Below are 26,767 nucleotides of genomic sequence, written 5' to 3'. Positions count from 1 at the left end.
AATTCTGTTTGGTCTTGTGATATGCTGACTTATATAGTAAGAAATATATGTTTGGTTTTCCTCCCATTCCTGACACAGAGCTCCTAAAACCATAGGGATTTCCTAATTGATGAGAGCTATAAAGCTGCCTTTTGTTACGTTGATGAGGTGATTTTAGGGATAGCCCTGGGTAACCTAAGGATGGGGGCTGGTCGCCAGGATAACCAACCGCTGATTAGACAGTTGGAACTTTCAGTCCCATCCGCAGACCTCTGGCGAGGAGAAAGGGGCTAGAGATTGCGTTCCACCACCAATGGCAATGATTTAATCAATTATGCCTGTGTAATGAAGCCTCCATAAAACCTCAAAAGGACAGGGTACAGAGAACTTCCGGCTGGTGAGTGCGTGGAGATTTGAGGAGAGGTTGTTGCCCAGAAAAGGCATGGAAACTTCACACCCCCTCCCACAGACCTTGCCCATGCACCTCTTCATCTGGCTCTTCATCTGTATCCTTTATAATAAACTGATAAAAAGTAAGTAAATGTTTCTCTGGATTCCGTGAGCCACTCTAACAAATTAACTGGGCCCAGGGATGGGGTCATGAGAACTTCCAATTTATAGCCAGTAGGTCAGAAGCACAGGTAAAATAACCTGGATTTGCAGCTGGCATCTGAAGTGGGGTTGGGTAGGTGCAGTCTTGTGGGACTGAGTGAGCTCTGATACTATCTCCAGGCAGACAGTGTCAGAATTGAATCGCTTGACGGATTGCTTGATGGTGTGGGAAAACGCACACTGGAGACCTTTATGTGCTCTCAGGCCATATAAAGACTGGGATTTCTGACAATTTCCAACCAAAACAAAGTTCTTGTTCAATGGCAAAATAAAACTATGCGACTCTACGTCAGTTCACCCTATTAGATTTTATTTTTTGAAATATTATTGTCCAGGGAACTCCCCACATCTGAAACCGTGCAGTTGGTATGTAAAGTAAAGCAGGTGCTCACAGAGTCAACAGCGGCCGCCTTGGGGGTCAGTGCTTATGACTGTGAGATGCACTCAGTGAGAACCACTTCTGGCCTTTCAGATCCAAATAAAACAACATAGCCAGCTTTTCTTAGCTCAGGTGACTTCTCTGGACTCCCCGTACCACCTGGTCGATACATGTGTAAGATCTGGGTGGTTCCTACTGTGTGGGATACTTGGTTGGGACCCCATCTCCACCTGCTCTGGTCATGACCACCTTTTGCCTAGTGAACTCCTCCCCGTGGGTCCCAGCATTGCGTCATCTCCATGTGGACAGAGCATGCAGCTAAAGACATACGACTAACTACAAACTTGTGGTTTTCAACCCCAAAGCTTATAGAATAGTTATTTCAGCATTACAGATTCAAATTCAGCTCTTAGGATATTCAATGAAAAAATACAGAGTGTCCATCTTCTGTTCATTCATGTGATAAATATTTTTTGAACACCCACTATGCTTCAGGCACTGCTCCAGGGGCTATAGAGACATCGGTGAACACACAGACAAAAGTCTCTGCCTTCATGGAGCTTATGTTATAGTATGTGTGTGTGGCAGGGGTGGGTGAGGAATGGCTAATATAGAATAAATGCAACAAATAGGTGAATTCAATAGGGCTATATTTAAAAAAATACTGCAGGGTGAGGGTGTTGGGGGAGGGGCTATGGTTTTGAACAAGGTGGACGAGTTAGAAGAAATGACACCTTTCCTTTAGTTCCGAAATACACAGCTCTTTGGTTTACCCTGGTTGCAAACTCTGTGAAGGCAGGAACCAAAGGAGATTCGTCTTTGTATCCCTAGTGTACCTGGTCCATGGCAGGACTTTAGAATAACTGCTGAAAAAAAAAATACAAATATTCTGTATTTTTCCAAAGCAAGGCTACTTGTAATAAATGGCATAGATTTATCAGACAGCTGGCCAGGAAATGGAAGTAGTATTTGGCATTGACAAAACAGCATGCCTTAGAATCAAATCCTTGGAATTCCACCTCGTGGTACCCAAAATAATAATTCTACAATGTTTGTTCCACTAGAATTCTGTGGGGACAAGATCCCCAGGATAATCCATATCACCCTTCCATATAGTTGTTACTGCAAAATCAGAATGTCCTTTGATCACCCTTAAGTGGGAGATGTGCTGCCTTTTATTTTAGACCAATAGGAGAAAAGATAACATGTTGCATGGGACAGAGATGGTAAGGGAGGTCAGTATCCAAGGCTCTTGGCAACATAGAGAAGACATCAGTGAGATGGAGTATAAGGAATAGCCACCTTCACTGAGGTGCTCCACGACGCTCATCACCTCAGCTATTCCTCCCACTGAAGCCACAGGACAGGCATGCTTCCTTGCCCCACTCAAGAAGCCCTTTTCTTCTTGGAGCTTATTACTGTGGTGGCTGAGTATGCAAGTGTCAGCTGGTAAGTGTACAAAATAATGTCAGTGCAACTGCAGTTTTCCCCCCCTGCTGTGGCAGTCGTGCTCAGACACTGACACTCAGTGACGCACACACAGTCATTCACTCATTCATCAACTAAGGGCTGACGAAAGCCTACTGCGTGCCTGGCATGGTTTTAAGTGCTGGGGATACAAAAGCAAACAAGGACAAAGCCCTTGCCCTCTGAAAGCCTACATTCAAGTGGAGTTAGACAATACATGGATAAATACATAATATAACGTCAGTTAACAGTGAGGACTATGAAGGAATGAAGCCAAGTCAGGGGACAGAAAGCGATGGAGGTCTCTGGCTGTCGGCACACGTGTCATCTTGGGTTAGGCAGTCTCTGAGGTGGTCCTAAGGATTCCCCACCTCCTGGCATTCCTGCCCTTGTACAACCCCCTCCCTTCACTTCTAAAGGACACAGCAGGGCAGACGTGATGGACTGTCACTGCTGAGATGAGGGTATAGAGAGACTGAGCCTCCATCTTGCGTTCTCCCTCTTCCCTGGATCCCTTGCTCTGGGGGAAGCCAGAAGCCATGGTGCAAGGCCGTCCCATGTGAGCAAGCTTGGAAGTCCATCACCCCCATTCAGGCCTGGAGACAGCTGCAGCCCAGGTGATACCTTGACTGCAGCCTTGTGAGAGGTCCGGAGTCAGATTCCTCCGGCTCAGCTCCAACCAGATTCCTGACCCACAGAAACTGTGAGAAATGTTTTTTGATGTCAGCTGCTGAGTTTTAGGACAATTTGGTATACAGCAACGGGTAACTGACACAGTGGTCAAGGATGGCCTCCGAGTAAGTACCTTGGAAAGAGCCATGTGAAGATCCGGGGGAAGAGGGGCTGGGGATGTCAAGGGCAAGTGCCAAGGCCCTGAAACGAGAACAAGCTGGGCAAGTCTGAAAGAAGTGCGAAGGCCAGTGCGATGCGGAAAGAAGAGACAGGCAGAGACCCCCACGGATAGAGAAGCACCCAGTCCTGGAAGGCTGCTGTTCTAGCCACCACTAACTGCCTGAAACAAGCGCCAACATGACAACGATAACAAGAGCTAATGTTTGAGTACTTAAGTGTGCTAGGAATCGTGCTAAGTGCTTTATTGCGTTTATTCTTCACAGTAACCCTATCAAGTAGGTATTATTATCAGCTCAGTTTTATAGATAAGGAAACTGAGGCTCAGAAAGGCTGAGTGGCTCTCTCACATTTGCAAGTTAGGAAGCAGTAAAGCGGAGATTCAAACCAGGCCCTCTGCCTTCAGAGTCCTTACACTTCACCTCTACACAGTGCTGTCCAAAGAGGCCCCTAGAAAGAAAGCCTCTTTCACCCTTAAAAAAGAAAAACCAAAAACCAAATAAAAAACCCCTCCAAACCCCAAAGTGTTGTTAAGCCAACTGGTCCAGCCCCTGTCTGATTAGATGCTCTGGGCAGCTTGATTTTCTCTAGGAGCCCTTTTGAGAGAATTGGTTTGAGGCATTATCTACAATTGCTCTGAGGTCTGACTGAAGTCAGCATGGTAACCTTAGAAAAGCACACAGGTAGCTTTTCTTTTTGACATTTATTAACAGCCTTACATAACAAACCTGGAAGTTACTGAGAATCAGTAGGTAAAATACCAATATATTCTATTTTATGCAGTTTTATGCTTAGCTGACATAGCTTGAGCCCTGACCTCCTATCAATATTCAGATACCTGGTACCCAACCAGGTATCCATGTGCTATAGAACTTGCTTTTCCTTCCTGCTTAACCTTTGTCTTGAAGCTTGAGGAAGACTATGAATATTCCATCAGAACCTTAATCTCTTTGTGAAAAGAGGAGAAACACAATCCATTTATCTTTGATTTTTATCTATATTCAGTTACATTAGGAATGCTATTTTAAACTATCTTTTTTAAAAAGCAGTGGCTTGGGGCTTCCCTGGTGGCGCAGTGGTTGAAAGTCCGCCTGCCGATGCAGGGGACGTGGGTTCGTGCCCCGGTCCGGGAGGATCCCACATGCCGCGGAGCAGCTGGGCCTGTGAGCCTGCGCGTCCGGAGCCTGTGCTCCGCAGCGGGAGAGGCCACAGCAGTGAGAGGCCCCCGTACGGCAAAAAAAAAAAAAAAAAAGCAATGGCTTTAGCAGACTGATAACCTTCCATGCAGGGGTCCATAAATTTATATTATAGTGCTGCATTTAGCCAGAGGAAACAAACAAACAAAATAACAGAGGGCACTAAGGTTTTTGTTTTCAAGTTTTCACCTAGAAGAAATATGAATGAAACCAGCTTGTTTGACACAATTAAGGATATTATAGTAATAACATTAATAGTTAACCTTGATTGAGAGCATGCTATATGGGCCTGATACTGCCCTAAGCACTTTGACTATACTGTCTTAAGAGTTATAACATCCCTATATGGTAAGTATTATTGTTATCCCACTCTTACACATGAAGAATCTCCGGCACAGAGAGGTCAAACAGCTTGTCCAAGGTCACAGAGCTAAAACGTCTAGCGCCAAGACCAAGACTCAGGCGGTGTGATTCCGACAGTGCAAGCTCTTAACTCCTACATGATACTGCCTTGCAGTTATCAGTTATTTAGCCCGAAAAGATGTGCAGGATCCCAGGCACAACCACTTCTGCTTCTAAGAAAGACAGGCTTCTTTCAAAAATACCAAAAACAAAAGTAAGATCAACTCTCCTAATACACATACATCTATTAGCCAATCCCAAACTCCTACAATATCCTACTGGCCCGCACAATAACTCAAAATTCTTTATTATAATTATTAGGTAAGTACATATACAGATTAAAGACACATGATAGGAATTTAGGCACTAATAAAAACTACACACACACACAAGGCTGAAAGTTTATTCCTTTAAAAAGGTTCATCATTTTGCTTTTTTCGTTGCTCAGTAATCTGAGTTTATCTTCTAGAAAATTCTTAGCATGTTCTCATTTTTCCTTGGTCTCTCTCTTTTCTCTGCTTACATCACCTCCTCAGAAAAGCCCTCATCAAACTCTCCGTGCCTTCTCCAACCCCATGTTTCTTTTACTTCCTGTTTACATCACTACCTTAATTACATTATATATTTATACACTTGTTTGTTTTCTACTTCTGCTGTCAGAAAATAGACTGCACGTGGGGCAACTTGTTCCCTGCTGTCCCCCTAGTACCTAAACCGCGCCTGCATCTAGCGTGTGCTCAGTGATTTTGCCGAACAAACGAATGAATGAATTCGATGCTCCCTTTGAGGAGAGCCACTTGGTGCAGGCAGAGGGCAGCAAGGGCCGGTCAGCTCACTGCCCCATCTCCTCTCCCCACCCCCAATTTCCACATCTGTAGTCCTGGAGTCTCGACCTTGTTAAAGATGTGAATTCTCACCAGGTAAGGGAAGGTGGTAAGGGTGGACTCCTATTATCAAGGACAGGTTTAGGAGAGGAGATGGTAAATCCTGCCTTACTGGTTTTGGTTGCAAGGGAGTGGTAGGAAAACAAAGGGCTGTGAAAGGCATGGATGTGGGGTCCTGCTCCACCTCTCTCACCTGTACCCCTACAGAGAATCTGCCTCCAAGTTATTTTTTTCCAGCAGGTTTCTAGTATCCATCCTTCTACCTCCACGCCTACAACTGTGCCCCCTTACATTACACCTGGACTGTTACAAATGCCCCCTAACTCCCAGCTATCTTCTGACGTTTCATTCCACTCATTCATTCTGCACAGGTGTAGGACAAAAAGGCAAAACCTTTATGGCATTCCCTAGCTCGAGAGTCTCGAATGGCTTCTTTACACTGGGAAAAAGGAAACCATTTATCCTGGAACACTATCTCTCTCATAAGTTTGCCTACTTCAGTACTCCATGAATTACTGGAAGGCAGGCTGCCCGATGGTTTTCTCTGTCCAGCGCCCAGGACAGTGGTTGGCAGAGTGGGTGCGCATGAAACAATCTTTGCTACAAGAGTGTCCCTCGCCAGTTCCATTCTGTGTTCAGCAGATAATACCCTACACTGCACATCAGGGCACTTGGTCGTAAATGCAATCTGATACCTTTTTCATGTGTGCAGCTCTTGTCTGCCCTCTCCAAAAGCAGAGGGCTTTTTAGGACAGACTCATATTCTCTTATGTCCACCATTTCTCAGGACTGTTACCACTACTAGGTACATATTTGCTGTATAGAGATCCAAAAATCTAGATTTGGAAGGAATTTCATTATGAAAAAATAATACAGACCACACAGTAACTGTAGTTTATAAATTTTCAAATGGCAAAAGAAAAAACAATGTTAAGAATCTGAGCATAAAACGGCTGGATTTGGGGTCTTAATAAGTACTTGAAAGCAGACCAGTGGATCTGGGCAAATTTCCTAGAAGCCCAGTTTGAAGGATAGTACAAAGACTGTCTCTGACTCTGAATTTTCCTAACCGGAAAAGATGACCTTTGTCTACCTATAGTCTTTTTTTTTTTTTTAAAGGGCTTCAAATGCTTGGCTTTTTATTTGTTTATTTATTTATTTTTGGCTGTGTTGGGTCTTCGTTTCTGTGCGAGGGCTTTCTCTAGTTGTGGCAAGTGGGGGCCACTCTTCATCGCGGTGCGCGGGCCTCTCACTATCGCAGCCTCTTTTGTTGAGGAGCACAGGCTCCAGACGCGCAGGCTCAGTAGTTGTGGCTCACAGGCCTAGTTGCTCCATGGCATGTGGGATCTTCCCAGACCAGGGCTCGAACCCGTGTCCCCTGCATCGGCAGGCAGACTCTCAACCACTGGGCCACCAGGGAAGCCCTACCTATAATCTTAATAACATGTTTAAAGGAAACAAGAAGGGTGGGGAATGGTGGGCCGTAGAATTTGGTGTGCTTTCGTATTTCCGGAAATGCAAGACACTCTTCGGTTCAGAATGACACTGATAGGACCGCTTTCTAAGTAGGCACCTTTTCATCTCCACAGAGATTTTGTAGACCTGTATGCATTATAACAACTAATTAGAACACTTAGATGTCGCAGCTATATGCAATTTATAAATAGTTTGTAAAGTGCTTTGAAAATGGAAAGTGCTAGGCAAGTACTCAAATGATTATATATTAAAAGCCTTTGACATATAATCATTTTATTTAATAACTGGCTCTTTAAAAGGCACAGTACTTTATAGCTGAACAGAATTTCTGAGCTTGAACCATTGATATTTTATTTAGAGTGAAATGCTGTTAGCAAATCAGATACTGATCAAGTTTTTTTCAGTTTATATAAATAAATGTATGATTCATATCTATCTCCCTCACTTTTTCATCGACCAATTCTGCCTTCCCTTAGGTTCCTACAGACTTTTTGCAAAGATTCCTCCCACACCTCAGTGAGTCATGGTTATCCTGCCTGCCCTGCCCTGTTTTTTCCTTTCCCACATCTGCCTTGTCAAGGTGTTTTGTGTGTTCCCGAGTTTACGGCTACCCTAAACGGATTCAAGACTGCATGCCACATCATCAGTGACAATAAATCCTTTTTAGGAGCAATGAAGCCATGAGATGTGGCAGGTGGCCACCAGTGGGTGCATCTCCACCAGTGGGTGTACTGTTATTGATAACTTCAGTCTACTATCACCATTCCACACTGCTATGTCCACTAATTAAACTTGGCTTTCATCTCCTGAGGGGTCTTGGTTCATAGGCATTAAACCTCATTTAAATAATCCTGTTTACTATCACCACAGAACTACTCATAGGCAGAATTGTAGAAGAGGCAAACAAGTGTTTGATTGTTTACCACTGTGCCTTTAGGACTTCCTTACATCTTCAAGTGCTAATGTCCTCACACTGACATTGGCTTTCTCTTACTATTACCCTGGGAAAATACTCCCTGTCCCTGCCCTATAACTTTGATCTTTCCCCATCCATTCCTGCTCCCACTTAATTTAGTCTCCGACGTCCTACAGTATATTTTCATTATTGGAAAACCCAAACTAAGCCATTCTTCTTGTACGAGTGTTAATGCTTAGCCTTTTTAGCCCTAAACTAAGGCTGCCAGCTGCCCATCAACCTCCCCGTTAATTCCAACCCATATTTTTCTGTCCTCATGTGACTCATTCATCATTCTCCCCTTTGAAAGTCTTGGCTTCCACAACTCGACTGTCTACAGACTTTCCCACCACGTCATTGGTTGCTCTTTTGCCCAACCTTTAAATACTGAGCTTATCCAAGGCTTGGCTTGGGCCCTCTTCTTTATTTATTAAAAAAATTTTTTTTAATTCTTTGGCCTTGCCACACGGCATGTGGGATCTTAGTTCCCCGATCAGGGATCCAACCCTCGTCCCCTGCAGTGGAAGTGCAGAGTCTTAACTACTGGACCACTAGGGAAAAGTCCCAAGCCCTCTTCTTAATCACACTCCAGTTTCTATGGATTTACCTCATCTTTATGGCAAGAACTCACAAAGTTTATCTCTACTTAAATCTCTTTCATGGCCTCCAACTCCTGTCTACAGATTACCTCATTCAACAAGGAACTTTTGATTTCAGTCACCTTCTCTACCTCCCAATCCATCCCCACCCCCAACAAGCTTCCCATGTCAGTAATTTCACCCCATACCTCGATAGGAGTCACCCTTCTCTTTCCTCACATTCCACACCCAATTCCTGAGGTCTACCAATTCTGTGCCAGTTTGGCTCTCAAACGTATCTCAAATCCACAATCTTTTCTCCATCACTAGCTTATGGCCCTTCCAGGCCACTTCAGCTCTTACAGTTTATCTGCTTCTACCCTGGCCTCTCTACAATCCATTCCAACACGCTGTGATCAGTTACTCAGATGTCTTCCCATTGTACTTCCCAAAGTCCTTCCCACCCCAGAGCTCTTCCCGTGGAGTCTATCGTAGGCCCTTCTCCTCCTTGCTGGCCGTGCTACAGGTATGCACATCTTCTTTCAAGACCTTTATTTCCTTAAACCACTGGTGTTCTGCTTCAGGACTTTTGCAAGTGCTATTCCCCCAGAATGCTTTTTCTTTTTGCACAGCCAGCTCCTTCTCTTCCTGTAATCTGTGGAAGGTCCTCTCTGCTTCCATACCTAAAGCAGATTCCCCTCTCAGAGTACTGGCGGGTGGGGTGCTCAGGTTCAAAGGTTGACAGATATTTAAGGTAATTAAGAGTCAAGTTGGAGTAGGACAGGTACGAGACATAAGGCTGAAGAGGTAAATAGGGCAGCTGTTAAGTGTGATTTATGAATATTTTAGGTTTTCCAAAAAAATCATTTTCCCCACATGTAAGTTTCCTCTTCCCTGTCCTTACTTTCTCTCAAATACTGTTCTTTTTTTTTTTGCGGTATGCGGGCCTCTCACTGTTGTGGCCTCTCCCGTTGCGGAGCACAGGCTCCGGACGCACAGGCTCAGCGGCCATGGCTCACGGGCCCAGCCGCTCCGCGGCGTGTGGGATCTTCCCAGACCGGGGTGCGAACCCGTATCCCCTGCATCGGCAGGCGGACTCTCAACCACTGCGCCACCAGGGAAGCCCAATACTGTTCCTTTTAATGTAACCCTGGGCTATACTGAGATACCTACCCAAGGACTGAAAATATTATCTGGTCATCCCAGTTTTCTCCTTCTTTAATATATTAGCATCCTGAAATTAGAGCACTGAACTGGTATCTATCCTATAAATGCTACCATAAAGATGGAGCCTGATACCACCTAACATTCTCACGTGAAACCAGAATTCTCACAATTCTTTCAAATTATTTCCCACCCTTGCCCAATCTACCAATCATAGCAAAGGATGCAGTTGTCTCATGAATTACTAAAAACATCTAGGAAGAGGCCAAGTCCTCCCTTCACTCCCACCTTTCTTGTCTAGACTATCCACAGCCTATCCGGGCTCATGCTCTATTGCATCTCTCCCTCGCCCCCAATCACAGGTGTGCATACACATTCCTTTCAATTCCCTTGATCAAAGTCCTTGTCTAGGCCTCTGATTATCTCATAGTTTCCTCACTTTCAATGTTGGTTCAATTAAAAGAAAAAAAAACCCCACAAAAACCTAAAATAGTCAACCTCGAGGACAAAGGAACGAGAACCACTCAAATCAGTTTAAATAAAAGAGGGCATTTATTAGAAGAATACAGTTTCTTGCAGGGACTCCAACAGCTGAAATGGGTTAAGAGCTAGAAGCAGGCCTTTCTGCAGGACAGATCACGTTGTAATCACAAACGTTTACTTCTGGGTTTTGCAAAAGCACGAATAGAATATCCTAGTGGTCAGTCCTCCCTGTATAGTGCATAAGGGACTAGAATGTGGCTTCATTTCTGCTGGCTTTTTGATCCTTATATTCCTTTATGCTGGCCTCAAACTTGTCAAGCACATGCTGGCAGACATTCATGAGCTCAGTCAGGCCTCTCTGAAAGGGCTCAACAGCTGGAAGGGCACCTCGAGTCTGTATGCGCAAATTAATTTTGCTCTCTGAAGGATGGGTTGTAGTGTAACCACAAAATTCCACTTCCGGGTTCTTCATGATCATGTAACGAAGAGAATTTCCTAGGGTATGGTCCTCCTCGTGCAATACAAATGTCACACAGTGTCTATCTGTCCCAGCTGCCTGGACCATTTCCAGGGCTGTCTTCCTCTCGCCTTCAGCCATTGGGGTCTTCAATCCAGATATTTTTCTACACACATATTTTTTATAAAAATGAGATTACACTGAATACGGTTTTGTAACTAGCTTTTTTCTTCTACTATATCACAATTGCAACACGTTATTACTCTAATGCACTGCAATTACACAGAACGATTAGCATTAGCCCTTATTATTTTCCTGCCTCCACGTACTCTACCAATCAATAATTTATTGCCTCCAATTTCTCCCTCTTCCATTTGGCCGTCCACATGGCCACAAGGGGAGTGTCCTTAAAACAAAAAAGTTTGCTAAAATTTTCTTTTGGTAGGCTCACAAGAAAGGAATAGGATTAGAACAGGGTGGGCCCTGCTAAAGGATGAAAAGGAAGTTGAAAGGAGTAGAAAAACGCAGATTATCATAAAAATAGAAACTAAAGATCATCAAACGTGCAGGGCCAACTAGGGCTTCCGTTTGCAGGAGGTAAGGAAACTAGAATGGAAAGTCTGAGAAGAGCACCAAGCAGGAAGGAGAAAGCACTCAGCGCACAGAGTGGATCAGTTAGCGCTCGGCACAGAGGAGGGACTTGGGCCCGACCAACACACCACCGCCATCGCTCGGGGAACCGTGGCCTGGTGCACGTTAGCTTTATTTACTCTTCCTGTTCCAAATGGGGGTGGGCAGTTAGGGGGCTTAACTCTGGTCTCACAACTCGTGTTCCCTCCTTGATATCGAGGGTACTGAGTGTCTCCATGCAAGCAACCCAGGTGTCCCCCTCTCCCTTCCCGATCGGGGCCCCTCTCCCCACCCTGGCGCCCACTGCTCCCTCCTCGACTGTCCTCCCAGCCAGGCCCTCGCTGCCAGGCCGGGCCGCGGAGGCTAAGGCCCCGGTCGGCCGCGAGCTCCCGGTGCAGGGCGCGGCCAGCTCCTCCCGCCCCCCTCCTCGGCCGTTACCTCTCCAGCTCCTGGTCGTCTTCCATGGCGGGGGCGACTTCCGGGATCCTCAGGTGGTACTGGCGGGCCGGAGGCGCTGCCCCATACCTCGAAACGAGCAGGCGCCACAGGAAGGAAGGACTGACGGGAGGAGCGCGGACGGAAGGAGGGAGGAGGAGCCGCAGCGGCGCGGCAGGGCCCGGCCACTGGGCGGGGTGTGGAGGCTCCGCCGCGGAGCCTCGCCCACGGGCCCCGCCCCCGGCGCGTGGAGGGCGGCGGCCAGGACTGAGCGGTTCACCCGCGTTCCCGAGCGAGTTGGCCCGCAAAGCTAGCCGGGAGACTGGTGCGGTCGGGCTCCTGCCCCGCCCCGAGGCCGAGACCGGCCAGTGGGCGCCGGAGCTCAGCCCTTGGCACCTTCCCTCCAGGTGATGGCGAAGGGGGCAGGGCCTTACCTGCCGCCCCCAGATCACCTTCCTTCTCGGAGCCAGGATCGGGCCTCTTTCTGACTTGCTGCTGGCCCGGTGCGTGACGGGATTAATCCCAGGAAGGACCACACCTCCCGGGGACGGGGGCGTTCATGGCACGACAGACTTACACTATAGTTGAGCAACACACTTTGCAGAATTTCACCACAGAATAGCATGGGTGTAACACGGTATTTGTCACATCTGGGATCTTGCAGCTGCACAGCTCAACTGGGTCAAAGGACAAGCGTTTGTTTTTTTATCTTTGGGGGGAGGGGAGGAGTGAGAGTTTGGAAGGAAACTGTCCCCACTCCCCATCTTTTCTCTTCTAGGATCTCTTTCTACCCCTGGAGTATGTCCTGCCTCGCTTTGGACGTCCTTTTCCCTTTACCCTTTTGGCCTTTTAAGCCTCCTCACCTGCGGAACCTCCCGCTCACCTTTGTTCCCAGGTGCCCCTGCCCCCGCCTAGGCAACTTTTCACCACCCACACTCGCTCTTCGCCCTCCTTCTTCCTTCGTACCTCTCCGCTCTCCGTCCTCTCAGGTGTTCTTCTTCGCCAATAACCCTCTCCCCTCCTGGCGGTCCTGCTCCCCTCGCCCCCATCACCCCGGCCAGCCCCGGTCCCTACCTCCGACCCCCGCTGTCCTCACGCCCGACACGCCCCCAGTTCTGTTTTCCTGCGCCACCTCTTCTTACCCCACCCCCGATCCCCTAGATGTTCACCACCTCCCCCAGCTGTTCCCCTCTCCTCCCGCCGTCGGCGGTGAGCGCAAGAGGCACTTCCTTAGCGCGGGCAAATCAGGCGGGCTGCGTGGACAGCCGAGGGGTGGGGGAGGGCAGGCGGCGAGGGGCGGTGCGGGCTCACTCTAACTCCTAGTGATGGCCTCGGCCTGGCCCGCCCCCTGAGCTCTCGGATAGGCGGAGCCGCCCTCTGACCCGCCCCCTCCCGCCCGCTGCTGTCGCCGATTGGCTCGGGTGCGTGTCGGGTTGCGCGGCTCGGCCCTGGCGTTCGCCCGAGGAAAGGCAGCAGGGGCGGTTGAGAAGTGAAGTCTTGGCCAGAGTTTGCATCTTGCCAGGAAATCCGCGGCGGCGGCGGCGATTCCCGGCGGAGCGGAGGCCGGCCGGCCCCGCGTTCCTTCAGCGGGCCGCGGAAGCGGAGCCGACGCTGGGCTGCGGCGCCGGGAGCCGGGCGTGCCCGGGCAGGCGCGCTCCCCTGGTGAGTAACTTTGCCCTGCCCGCCTCGCTCTGCGCCGGCTCGCGGGTCCGGCCGCGCCTCAGGTGCGGGCGGCGTGGGGTGTGGGGCGCCCGGCGCCCTGGAGGCGGCCGGAGCGGCGCCGCGGCGTCTTCCGCGCTCTCCTCGCCCGGCCGAGCTGCGGGGACGCGGACCGGTGTGGGGCCGCCGCGCTGGTCCCGGGAGGAGGGCGCGGGCTGCCGGCATCGGGTGCCCGTCGCTGTTACCGTTTGGCGGTTCCGGCCACCGTCTCGCTGGTCTTTGCGTCGCTTGCTCCAATTTTAGGGAGGGGAGAGGTGGGGATGAGTTTTCTGCTCTCTGCTTGTATGTTGCCGTCAATGAGAGTGCCGCCAGCTGCCTTACCTTGGTCTTGTTCCCTGCAAAGGAGTGGGGAGAGATCATACCCTCGGTCCCAGCCTGTTGCCTGTGAATTCTCACCCTTCCCTTTAGACTGGAGAGGGTGGGAGAGAGATTTGACGTCTTCGAGGGAGGAATTTCAAAATTCGGATCTTGATTTGGAAGCAGTCGCACCCAGAGCCCCATTCAGGAAAGACATCACTCGCTTTTCAGAGCTTCATGCCCTGTTTTAGACGAAGGACTTTCCACTTAGATGTAGTGTTTCTTCTGATGTTTCTGTGTACATTTAAGGTTATGAATTAGGACGTTCGTGTCTGCCAGGAGCTACAGTACATTCATGCGTGGCCTTAACTGTGTAGCTGTTTTCTTTTTAAATCACAGTAACGAAATTGAATGAAAAGCAGCGGCGGTTCAGGAGGAGGAAACAGTTGTGAGCTCCGGTTGACTGGAACTGTCTTCACTTTAAGAATTTCACATTCTTGCAGCAGTGGTACTTATCTGTCGATTGGCCTTCGTCCCAGGACAGATTTTGAGTTTTACTTATTTACTTTTTTTCTTGTTTGTGCTGTGACGCAGCACTGATGAGTTGGTCTCAGTAGGTCAGTTTTATTTCCTTGGGTAGATTTGATTCCCATCTCCACACCCCTTTAGAAAATGGACTTTGATCTTGTATCCTCTTTGGCCTGTCAGAGCTTTCTTGAGCCACGAATAACAAAAGTTTTGCCTTCTTAGCTTGTCCAAGTCCCACACGTGAGTTTTCCCATAGGGGTAAAATGTAGGCCAACTCGGAACCAAAGCAGAGTAACACTGCTTTTAATTTGTCCCAGCTGTGTGTCAGCAGTCATAATTCTGTAACTTGTTCCTCTCTTTTTCTCATCAGGTTATACATTTTCCATTATTTATTCATCTAGCAAATGGGGGTCTTCTGTGTGCCGGGCATGGATGGCAGAGGTCAGCTCTTGTCCTGAACTGGCTCATGGTGTTGTTTGGAAGCTGATCCATACCTCTCTTCTACCAGCTACCTGAAAGCAATTTGAACAGGTGCTGTGAGGACTTAAAAGTGGGAGCATTTCTGCCTGGAGCTTGTTAAGGAAGGCCTCACACAGGCGTTTCACATTGCTGAGAGATTTTCATTCTAGGCAAAGGGGCTAGCGTGTACGGTGTTGCTTTATGAGAGCTGCATATGGTTCCTCTGGCTGAAGCACACAGTGTCTGGGGTTGGAGTCGTGGCCAGGGCCTGGTGTATTATTCATTTCCGAGCACTTAGCACCTTGCCTTGCTTACAGTGGGCACTCAAGTATTTATTGAACGGACTTGAACAGAAACATGAAGGATTTTGTATGCCGCGTTAAGAAATTTGGACTTTATCCAGTCCGTGATACAGAGCTGCTAATTTTAAGTAGGAGAATGTCACGATAACATGTGCATTCCAGCAGGGTAACCGCGACAGTCTGGAGGATGGTGAGGGTCCAGATGGGAAGTAGGGATACAGAGCAGGAGCTGTTATACTGTAGGGTTTAAGTGCTCAGCACTTTTCGATTCACGTTATCTGGGTTTGAATCTGGCTCTGTCGCTCATTATGTAACCTCTTTCTCCCTTAGGTTCTTCATTTCATAGGGTTTGGGGGATACAACTTGAAAAACATGTATGCTACTTAGAATAGTGCTTGGCACATAGGAAGGACTTGGTAGATGCTCGTTGTTATTCTGCGTGGAGGCAGTGGAAGTAGAGATGGTGCGGCCCTTGGGAGGTGTGATTGGTTGGACTAGGTAAGTGACTGCATATGATTAATGAGAGAGGGGTGATTCCTAGGTTTTTTGACTTGAGGGCACTGGAGTATACTGGTTAAGTTGGCTGTGGAGTCAGAACAGGGGTTGAACTCCATCACGTACCCTTAGAATTACTATCCTTACTGAACTTTGGTTCCCTAACATTTAGAAAATGAAGTACTTGTAGGGTTGAGGATCGAATGAAATTACACGTGTAATGCCCTTGGCGAGTACCGAGCACATTACACGTGCTTAATAAATGTTAGTTGTTCCTGTCGTGGTGATAACATCAGCGAGCCAGCGGAATGCTTGAAGTTACGAGAAGGAACAGTTAAAAACAATTGGTGGTAGGAATAGAGAAAGGAAGATAGTTTTGGACCAACCCATTGAGGTGCTCATGGGTGATGGAGAAGTCTGTGATGCAGTTGTTGGATAGATGTGTCTGGCAGGAGCTAGGAAAGAATGGAAAAGAAAAACAAGAGTTCACTTAAAGCCTTTGTGGGTGTGGTCAGCTTTCTGGAAGATTTGGGGGAAGGGGGACAGAGAAGAGGTTTACATATGGCAGTGCCAGGAGTGTTGGTGTCGGATACTGGGCATCTCTAGCCTTAAAATGCATTTTGGCCACCATCACAGGGGAACTCCAGGCTCCTATAATCAGGATGGCTCTATGCCCTTCTCCCCCTCCTCTTCTTCTCCTTGCTGATCGCGCCCCCCAAATCCAAGTACTTTTTAATTTTGTTATGCAGAGCCATTTAACTTTTCCTGTTTATGGGGCTAAAGTTCACTCTAGGCCCACCTTCCTATGTCAAAATCCAAGGTTTCTAGAAGAATCAAAGTTCTCATTTCATAGGTTTACTTAGGAAGTAATGTTGGTTCTTAAAATATATATATATATATATATATATATATATATATATATATAAAATACGTTATGTATACCTGTGTGTACCTTCATGTAAAATTAAAGTTGTAGAAGACTTAGCCAGGCCTAAAATGACCCTGTTAAGGGGCCTGGGAGATTTACAAAATAAATCCCCTTTAGCTTTCCTGTCATGTCTCTTTTCCTCAGAAAGTACAAAAGAGTAGAAAAATCTGTGATTATGTAAGCTTTTTGGTTGGTTGGATAGAAGAAATGGCTATTTTGTGTATTAACTGTTGAGAAGTTATTAAGAGGAGTTTTTTTAAGAAGCAAATGTTCATGATATACATTCTGGTGATAAATGCATCTAGTTAGTATGTTTTTAAAGAGGCAGGTATTGTAGGCTCTGTCCTTCAGAATGTATGCTTCATGAGAGCAGGGACCCTGATTTGGTCACCGAAGGAGAGTCCCCAAATACTATAGAACCATAAATATTAATGTATGCATGAATAAATGAATTGGATCCATTGGCTTTGATCTGTCTTGGCCCACAGACTTATTGAAATCTTTGGAGCAATCACTGGTCAGAGGGAAAACAAAAAAGGGATTTGAGCCAGCAAAGAAGCTTAAAGTACTTCATGTTCTTGTAGGAAGATACCAGAACTGTAACAGAATTTATAACTATTAAGATTCAGTGATTTTAATGCCAGCTGCTATAGTTATTTGCATGATTCCCTACTTTTTCCCCTTTACTGTGAAAGTTGTGGGGTGTAGTAGGGAGGAACAGACTTATGTAGGGATATTGCTTTGTTCAGAGTTAAACTGATGACAGCTGTGTGATTACTTTGTCCTCTTATTAGCAAAACTCCAGAGCAGATAAGAGATTAATAAGAAAAGCTGAAAAGATAGGAATAGAAGAAGTGGTGTGGGCAGAGAGGGTCGAGCATAGTTTATACCTTTATCTTCCCAGCCTCGAGATTTAATACTATTACTTCTGATAATCAGGATCCCTCGGTGGAGAAATTATGTAGGGGAAATTTTTTTTTCCTCAAAATTGGACTGGGAAGGAGAAATGAGAAATAGAAACAAGTGTAGAAAATAGGCAATAGGCAAATAAAACTTTACGTACTATATATATACAAGTATACTGTAGGAATTACATATATCGTGTGTTTCTGTGCTTATTTGTATAGATGAGTATATTATAAACTATCATGTGTCCACTTAAAAAGCATACCACTTTTATGTAAACAAATGATGTTTTAATTTTTTCCTCTATTGAAAGAGTAATCTTAGAGTTCTTTTAAATAACAAATTGCCCTAAAGTGTATAATGGGGGCCATTGTAAAAAAATGTTCATAACCAAGTTATGAGGATATATTGTTATGTAAAACAAGGTGTACTTGGCTTTAGTAAAGCTTCCAAAGGCTCTGTTGGTTATCACTTTGTTTTATAGGTAAAAATAAAGTGAGTCTGGTATGTATTTATACCCCTTCCCCCATTCACCCCCCAAAGTTGGGATTTTGGCTACCAAGATTAAAACTTAATCCTTCATCAGAGTTCTTAATCCTGTTCAGTTAAACTACATAGTTATTGAACCAGTAAATTGGAGTCCTTCGCTTATATCTTTTTTCTTTGTTTTATTGTGACCATTTCCACTTTGCTTCCACATGATTTTCATGTTTGCAGTTTGGCTTTCGATTTAATTGTATTCAGCAAGCAGCATACGTGATGTGATCAACACTGGGCTGTGCGGGACACAAAAGATTCTCTGCCCTTGGAGAACTTAAAATCTTAAAAGACATTCAGTCGTGGAGTTAATCATTCCGAGGCAAGAGATAGATGGGCCCCAGGTTAGACATTTACAGCTAGTCTCCTGTTTACGCTTTGAGACAAAGATAATAACAGGAACAGGGTAAGCGACTGGACTTTGTCTCCTGTGGACCCTTCGAGCTCACGGTAATGGCAGGAGCAAAGAGGGACTAAGCCCTGCTTAGGTCAGGAGGCCACATATTTCTCATTCTTGGGGTCAAGGCGACCTCCCAGACTGCACATGCACAGAAGGGGTCCTCAGGGGAGGGGACAGTAGCCCATAATCTGTCCTGCCAACCTCCCGGAGACCCTCACACTGGAATCCATCTTGGCTAAAAGATACACGTGCACACGGGGGAGGGCCCTGAGTCAGACCAAGTATGGGATGGAAGCAAGATGATTGGCCAGAGGAAAACAAAGACCTGGAAAGCTGCCCCTATGTAAGCAATTTAAGCCACCCCAAAAGCATGTGACTCTCTGAGCCTGCCCATGTATCTGCTTTTCTAATAAACACTTATCTGTTTCACTATTTTCTGTCTCTTTGCTAAAATTCTTTCTACAAAGGAGACAAGAGCCAGGGCCCTGCTTCTAGCCACTAGTGCCTGGTGGTCGAGTGGTTAGGATTTGGCGTTTTCACTGCCGAGGTCTGGGTTTGATTCCCGCTCCGGGAACTGAGATCCTGCTTCAAGCGGCTGCCCACCGTGGCTGCCCCACATCAGTTCAAAGCAGGTTGACAAATACCTCCGACTTCTAATACCTGGCTCCCCAACTCCGTGGCCTTCACTTCCACTGTGTTTTGACATTCCGCCCTGTTTTCCACATTAGAGACCTTACATTGATGCACCCTGCTCTCCGACTGTAGCCTCCTAGCCTGTCCTTCCAGCTCTCTCACACCCACAAGTGCTCTTTCGGTGCCCTTCCTCTGGGCAGAGATGATTTGCCCATCTCTTTATTCCACCCCACCTCCCGTTTTCTGTTGTATTAACATCTGTGGAATCGATATGCTTTCACTGGCACCTTGCTTCTCTTGAACTTGCTTTTGTTCAGTGCCTGCCAGATAACGACCCTGCTGGATTAACTGCTTCTCCCTGAGTTGCTTTGGCAACGCTGTTAGAAGGCCAGGCCCTCAGTGCAGGGCATCACCTCTCAAACAACCCGTCCCCTGCACTCCCCTCAGTCAATTATGTTTATTTGGCATCTACTGAGTGCTCTGACACTGAGCTAAGAACTTGGCAGGCAGAGGTATCCTCATAGAGCTTACGTTCTAGAGGAGGTAGACATTCATCAGATGATAGCACACATTATAGTTACAAAGTACGGTAAGTGCTTTGAAGAAATAGTATAGGGCTGTGCTGTAGTCACCTGCACTTATGGCTCTTGAAATGTGCGTGGTCTGAATTGAGATGCGCTGTGTCACTACACGCCAGATTTTGAAGACTTAGTATCAAAAAGGATAAAATAGCTCAATAATTTTTGTATATGGATTACATGTTGAAATGGTGATATCCTGGATATGTTGGATTAAATAAAATATTAAAAATAGTTCATTCACTTGGCTACTAGAACATTTAAAATAGTGCGTGTGGTTCACATTCTGTTGCTGTTGGGTGGCAGTGGCATGGGGTGTTGTCTGGGGTATAACAAAGGGAACTAATAACCTAGTCTCTGGGGAGCTGGGTGTCACTGAACCCGCCCTGAGGAAGTTGTCTTTGAAACAGGTATCTGGCTGAGTGGATATTATACAGGTAAACTCTTCTCAGGCCAAGCAGTCAGAGGTGGGGATAGCACTTTGCAGGAGGGTGAAGAGGTGGGTGGGAGAGAGCTGGGGAAGAGTGGTGTGCGACGGGGCCTGGGAGGTAGGCAGGGCCGGTCCTGTGGGCCTTGTTGGCCCTAATCAGGATTTGTTCTTGTCTCCCTTACGGATTATTCGAGACCATCGTCATTCACAAGCTCTTTATCAATCCCCCACTTCTACAGCCTGCAGATAATCTGGTCAGTTCCTGAGGATCTGATTTGATTTAGCAGATTTCTGTCCCTCCCCTTCCCAGCTTGTCTAGGTAAGTCTCAGGTCTGTTAAAGGCTAATTTTTCCACGTGTGCCCTTGATCCCATCCTTCGGAGTCTCTTTTAGGAGAGCTTCATCAGTTAACTGCCTTCTGTATTTAATCTGTCTCCCTGCTGGCTTTTTCACCTGTAAATATGCTCCAGTCCCAAACTCATAAAACAAAGCTCCGTTGACCCAGCAGCCCCTCTAGTTACTGTTCTTAAAGCATGACAAAATATTTTAAAGTTGAATATTTTATTGAAAGCAGTATATTCAAAATGTATTAATAGGTAGTCAATACAAATTATTAACAAGACATTTGACTTTTTTCATATTATGTGTTTGAAATCTGGTTATATACAGTCGATTGACCCTTGAACAACGTGGGGATTAAGGGCACTGGCGCTCCCAGGCAGTTGAAAGTCCACAGATAACTTACAGTCGGCCCTCCCTGTCCACATTTCCTCTCTATCTGGTGATTCAACCAAATGCAGACCATGTAGTACCATAGTACTTACTATTGAAAACAATCTGTGTATAAGCGGACCCACGCAGTTCAAACTTGTGTTGTTTAAGGCTCAACTGTATTTTACACGTGTAGCCTATCTCAATGCAGATGCTACATTTTCAGTGGGTAAAGTAAAAGGAATCTTATCAAAATACTAATAATTTAACAAAAATACTTTATACTGCTTCAGTTTTTATTGTGGTAAAAAACATATCACATAAAATTTACCATCTTAACCACTTCTAAGTGCACAGTTAAGTAGTATTAAGTATATTCACATCGTTGTATAACAGATCTCCAGAACTTTTTCATCTTGCAAAACTAAAACTCTGTACCCGTAACAACAGCTCCCCATTTCCCCCTCCCCTTTGCCTCTGGTAACCATCATTCTATTTTCTGTTTATGTGGATTTGGTTACTTTAGATACCTCATATAATTAGAACCATACAGTACTTGTCTTTTTGTGACTGGCTTATTTCACTGAGTGTAGTATAATGATCTCACGATTCATCCATGCTGTAGTATGTGACAGGATTTTCTTCCTTTTAAAGGTTGACTATTCCACTGTGTGTATATGCCACATTTTGTTTATCCATTCATCAGTTGATGGACATTTGGGTTGCTTCTCCCTCTTGGCTATTGTGAATAGTGCTGCAGTGAATGTGAGTGTGCAGATATTTCTTTGAAGGTCTGCTTTCAATTCTTCTGGATCCCAGGTCTTTCAATCCCAGAAGTGGGATTGCTGGATCATGTGGTAGTTCTACTCTTAATTTCTTTAGAAAACCCCTATACTGTTTTCCGTAGCTGCTGCACCATTTTACAGAACTCAAGGGTTCCAGTGTCTCTGCATCCTCACCAACGCTGTTATTCCCTCTTTTTTGATAGTAGCCATCTTAACCAGGTATGTAGTGACATCTTATTGTGGTTTTGATTTGCGTTTCTCTGGTGACTAGTGATGTTGAGCATCTTCTCATGCTTGTTGACCACTTGTACATCATCTTTGGGTTCTATTCAAGTCTTTGGCCCATTTTTAAACTGGGTTATTTGATTTTTGTTGTTGATTTGTAGGCATTCTTTATATATTCTGGATATGGTCCCTTTATCAGATATATTATTTGCAAATATTTTCTCCCATTCCTTAGGTTGCCTTTTCACTTCATTGTGTCCTTTGATGTGCAGAAGGTTTTAAGTTTGATATAGTCCAATTTGTCTATTTTTGCTTTTGTTGCCTATGCTTTCGGTCTCCTATTCAAGAAATCTCTGCCAAATCCAATGTCATGAAACTTTCTCCCTATATTTTGTTCTAGGAGTTTTATAGTTTCTTAAATGCATTTGAGTCAAATTTTAGATATGGTGTAAGTAAGGGTCCAAACAAAATATTTCGAACATATTTCTGAGACCTGTAAATAAGAGGGAAAGTTCTGAAATACATGGAATAGTTTTAATTTGGGGGGGATGGATGACATTGCTTAAGGACACAATTCTCAAATGGTGCTTATTACAGGTGATCCTTGAACAACAGGGGTTTGAACTATGTGGGCCCACTTACATATGGATTTTCCTTTTCGATAAATAGTGCTACAGTACTACTTGGCCTGCGGTTAGGGAACCACAGATACCCAGGGCCCTCCTCAAAGTTTAACGGATTTTCAACTGCAGCGGTGGGGGGGCATTGGCACCCCAGCCCGCTCATTATTCAAGGGTCAACTATAGCATATTCTAGTGTGAATTTCTCTTCCCTTTTTGTTTCTTATAGCTGTGAGACACCAATATGGAAACAATCAGTAGTCTAGGGCTAGCTGAAGCTAAAAAATAAGATGACTGGGGAGAAGCCAGGTATCAGACTGCATATGGTTGCATCCTGTGTCTTTCCTACTAAATACGTACTGTGTATGGTCAGTAGTCTGCCTTTTAAGACCATTCTGTCAGGGCCATTTAGTAGAATTTCAGAAATATCCATAGCAATTAGATCTCATATGAAATATTTATCAATCTCATTAATTTCTCTAATTTTAGGCTCTGTGCTTTTGTTATAGATGAGATACATTAATTGATACTTCAGTAGACTAATTTCAGAGTTTGTTAAAAATAGATGTAATTTTTCTGGGTCTCTGACTTGTTCCTTTTCCAAGTGTATGGCACATATTTGTCAGCATATTTGAGTGATTTGTCCACCTTTGAAGGTATGTTAATAAAGCATTTCAGGATTTATTCTGTGAGTCTGGATGGTGAGTTTTAATGGTATGGTAGCTATTTACACAAGGGACTAAAATTTTTTTTAATGAATCCCTTTTGTAAGTTACAGAAGGATGATACAATCTCAGCTTTCAACTAACTTTTGAAAGTTTTCAATTAACTTCTTTGGGGTTTTTTTGGCTGCATTGGGTCTTTGTTGCTGTGCACGGGCTTTCTCTTGTTGTGGTGAGAGGGGGCAGCTCTTCGTTGTGGTGCGCGGGCTTCTCATTGCAGTGGCTTCTGTTGTTGTGGAGCTTCAGTAGTTGTGGCACGTGGGCTCAGTAGTTGTGGCACACGGGCTTAGTTAGTTGCTCCACGGCATGTGGGATCTTCCCAGACTAGGGCTCGAACCCGTGTCCCCTGCATTGGCAGGCAGATTCTTAACCACTATGCCACCAGGGAAGCCCTTAACTTTTTTTCTTATAAAAGGTTTACATGTTATAAAGTTGCTCAGTGTGATTTTAGTCTTTCTAACTGTGACAATGTGACTTAATTTTCTTTATTTATAGTTTGGATTCACAGGCAGTAAATCAAACCTGATCCTGGAGGAAATCACAGTAGACCATTAAGTAGCTCTTAAAATGCTTAGGCATAGTACAGCATTCTTTACATGTCCATAAAGAATTACTCTGGGGCCTCCCTGGTGGCGCAGTGGTTGAGAGTCCGCCTGCCGATGCAGGGGATACGGGTTCGTGCCCCGGTCTGGGAGGATCCCATATGCCGCGGAGCGGCTGGGCCCGTGAGCCATGGCCGCTGGGCCTGCGCATCCGGAGCCTGCGCATCCGGAGCCTGTGCTCCGCAACGGGGGAGGCCACAACGGTGAGAGGCCCGCATACCACAAAAAAAAAAAAAAAAAAAAAAAGAATTACTCTGTTGGTTACTTGAACCTTTTGAAAACAAAATTGCTCTGTTAATAAAAAACAAAGAAATTGCTCTCAAAGTATACTAGGATTTATGGAAAGATATCTATCTGGGAGATAAAGCTTAATATTCTTAGTAATATTTCTAATTCAGTTTTAAAGTAGTGACATCTTCATCTTAAAGAATATCTCTATTTTTTCAATAGAAAATTGAAAAAATCAGAAATTGAGATAAATCAGATTACAGTTTCATTACAATTACTATATTTTGATGCAAATATGATATTTAAATGGTAAAGCATAAGCATAGAGAGTTTTGTGGCAAGGCAAAAGTTAAAAATTATTATTATAAATTGTAGGTAAAGAGAGTCTCAGGAGAACAGAAATTTCAACAGTTTTGCCATTGTGCCAGTCCGAGATAGCTAAGTAATAGTTATATGTCTTTTCTCCTGCTGGATATTTATTGAATGTCTGTTATATGCCAGGCACTGTTCTAGATAGATGGTGAGACTCTTCAGTGAACAAGACAAGTGGGATCCCTGTTCTTATGGAGTTTACATGCTGGTGGGGGCAGGCGAGCAGATAATTGAGAAGGATAATGGCAAACGCTAGGAAGAAAATAAGACAATGTGGTCAGATCTCAGCGATCTGTTTACCGATGACTAAAATCTACAGCTGGTCCTCAGATTCAGCTATTAGCTTGCGTTCTTCACCAGGAAAACTTGTAGCTAACTAACACTGCCAGAAAGACACAAATAGTGCCATCTCTGTTTCTTGCCCTTTCGTACCCTCTCCTGGAGATTTCTCACTCAGTGAAATGACTAAATAGCAAAAGTAGGAAGGAAGGAAGAGAAGCGAGGCATCCAGAAAATGATTTCTCAGATAATTTGGCTTTGCATGAAGCTGAGACTTCGTACCTGTCAGTATCTCAACAGTACTTACTATTCATATGTTCTGAATTAAGAAAAACAAAGACCTACCAGTTATTAGACGAAGGACCAAGGGAAAATCATTTTATCAATCCTTGCAGTTTTATTTTAAATTTTCTCACGTCTTTTCAAAAAACTATCATCTATGTCACCTTATGAAGAACTCTTGATTTGTAACTCAGCTGATTAGAGAGCCTTTACAATTGATGTGTAGGACTTTTGTACCTTGCTTTCTTTGGTACGTAAGAATTTGGAGTGTGACCCATGACTCATCAGTTGACGTTGTAGTGCATTTTTAGAAACAGAATGCAATAGCAGATTTCCCTTGAGCAGCTGTAATGAAAGTATATACAAGAAAACACAAATTTGTATCTGCTGGTGTTATTACAGCTGTATGTTAAATTGATTCTTAGAAAAGTGTTCCAACCCTGAACATTTCAAAGAGTATGAATAGAATAGGTATAAAACAATGTTATATGTCCTGAAAAAAGATTCTTATTATGCAGCAGTAACTGCATTTCTCCCTTTTTTAGGGTATGAAGTCACTTTGTAGATAAATATGATCTTAATATTTAGGCTTGTGTTTTACCTAATTATTTTTGGAACAGATGAAGCAGTGAAGAAAAAGCATTGTCTTGGGCATACTACTTTATTTCTAGTGCTCCACAAAATTGTTTTTATTTTTGATGTGGACATCTTGTTTGTTCGCTTAGCTTTTTAATTTCACGTATGTGAGAACCAAGCTTGGCTGCTAGAATTTCTACTTCCTATTTTATTTCCTTTTGTATGTGCTTCCACTATGGTATACTCCCATGCACATAAAAGCCAGTCTGTACAAATAGATGCTTAATGAAAGTGAGACTTGCACTCCTTTTTTCTAGCCACCCAGCTCCTCCAGAGTTGACTACCAGTGGGAGTTCTTTGTATATCCTTCTAGGCTGCTTTGTGCATATAAACTCATGTATGTATCTGTATAGACAGATATTTTTAAACCATACTGTTCTGTACCTTGATTTAAATTAGCTCAAAATTTGTGTTGGGCTTCCCTGGTGGCACAGTGGTTGAGAGTCCCCCTGCCGATGCAGGGGACGCAGGTTCGTGCCCCGGTCCAGGAAGATCCCACATGCCGCGGAGCGGCTGGGCCCGTGAGCCATGGCCGCTGAGCCTGCGTGTCCGGAGCCTGTGCTCCGCAACGGGAGAGGCCACAACAGTGAGAGGCCCAGTTAGCTTAAAAAAAAAAGAAAAAAAAATTTTGTGTTAAGTTGCTAGTCTTTTTGAAATTTAACTTAGTCGTCTTTTGTTTGCTGGGTTATATTACCTTAAAAAAAGTTTCTCTTGAGGAACATGTAAATATTACCACGCAGAGGTTTTCTCTGCTGAATATGATTACAGAAAAAAAAAGATTATTTGAACTTTTTTTAAAGCTATAAATCATGACCCTGTTGCTTATTCCTGTTTTAAAGGGAATGCTGAACATAATAAAAATTTAGTCATCTTAAAAAAAATTTAGTCATCTTTATGATGACTTAAGAGAAAATGGAGCATTTTCTCATTTCCTTTGATCTGGCAAATATAGTACAACCATGGAAGAATAGCTGTTTGTTACATTTTACATTTTGCTAAAAAACTTGGTTATTAGGGAATATTATAGTAAAAATTATGCTGAATTAAAAATTACTTGTTTAACAAATCTGCTTGCTGATTTGAAATGTCTTGGTGCATTTTACAGTGTTCATCAATTCTATAGGCTGTATCTTTACAGTATTAATGTG

At 44.7% G+C, this 26,767-nt stretch overlaps 2 protein-coding genes across 2 annotated transcripts in view; one reads left to right on the top strand and one right to left on the bottom strand.

Moving 5' to 3' along the window:
* Positions 1-12,074, bottom strand: part of POLR1D (RNA polymerase I and III subunit D) — a 42,581-nt gene extending 30,507 nt beyond the window's left edge. The window contains exon 1 of the mRNA XM_060080221.1: positions 11,950-12,074. Within this exon, the coding sequence (XP_059936204.1) occupies positions 11,950-11,975 (26 nt within the window). The 5' untranslated portion in view covers positions 11,976-12,074. The remainder of the gene's footprint in view (positions 1-11,949) is intronic.
* A 1,341-nt stretch (positions 12,075-13,415) lies between these two features.
* LNX2 (ligand of numb-protein X 2) overlaps positions 13,416-26,767 on the top strand; it is an 85,337-nt gene continuing 71,985 nt past the window's right edge. The window contains exon 1 of the mRNA XM_060079977.1: positions 13,416-13,608. The gene's annotated coding sequence lies outside the window, so the exon portion shown is untranslated. The remainder of the gene's footprint in view (positions 13,609-26,767) is intronic.

Source organism: Mesoplodon densirostris, chromosome 17, assembly GCF_025265405.1.
Source record: "Mesoplodon densirostris isolate mMesDen1 chromosome 17, mMesDen1 primary haplotype, whole genome shotgun sequence".
Taxonomy (NCBI): domain Eukaryota; kingdom Metazoa; phylum Chordata; class Mammalia; order Artiodactyla; family Ziphiidae; genus Mesoplodon; species Mesoplodon densirostris.
The sequence above is the reverse complement of the archived record's forward strand: the minus strand, read 5'-3'. Positions and strand labels throughout refer to the sequence as shown.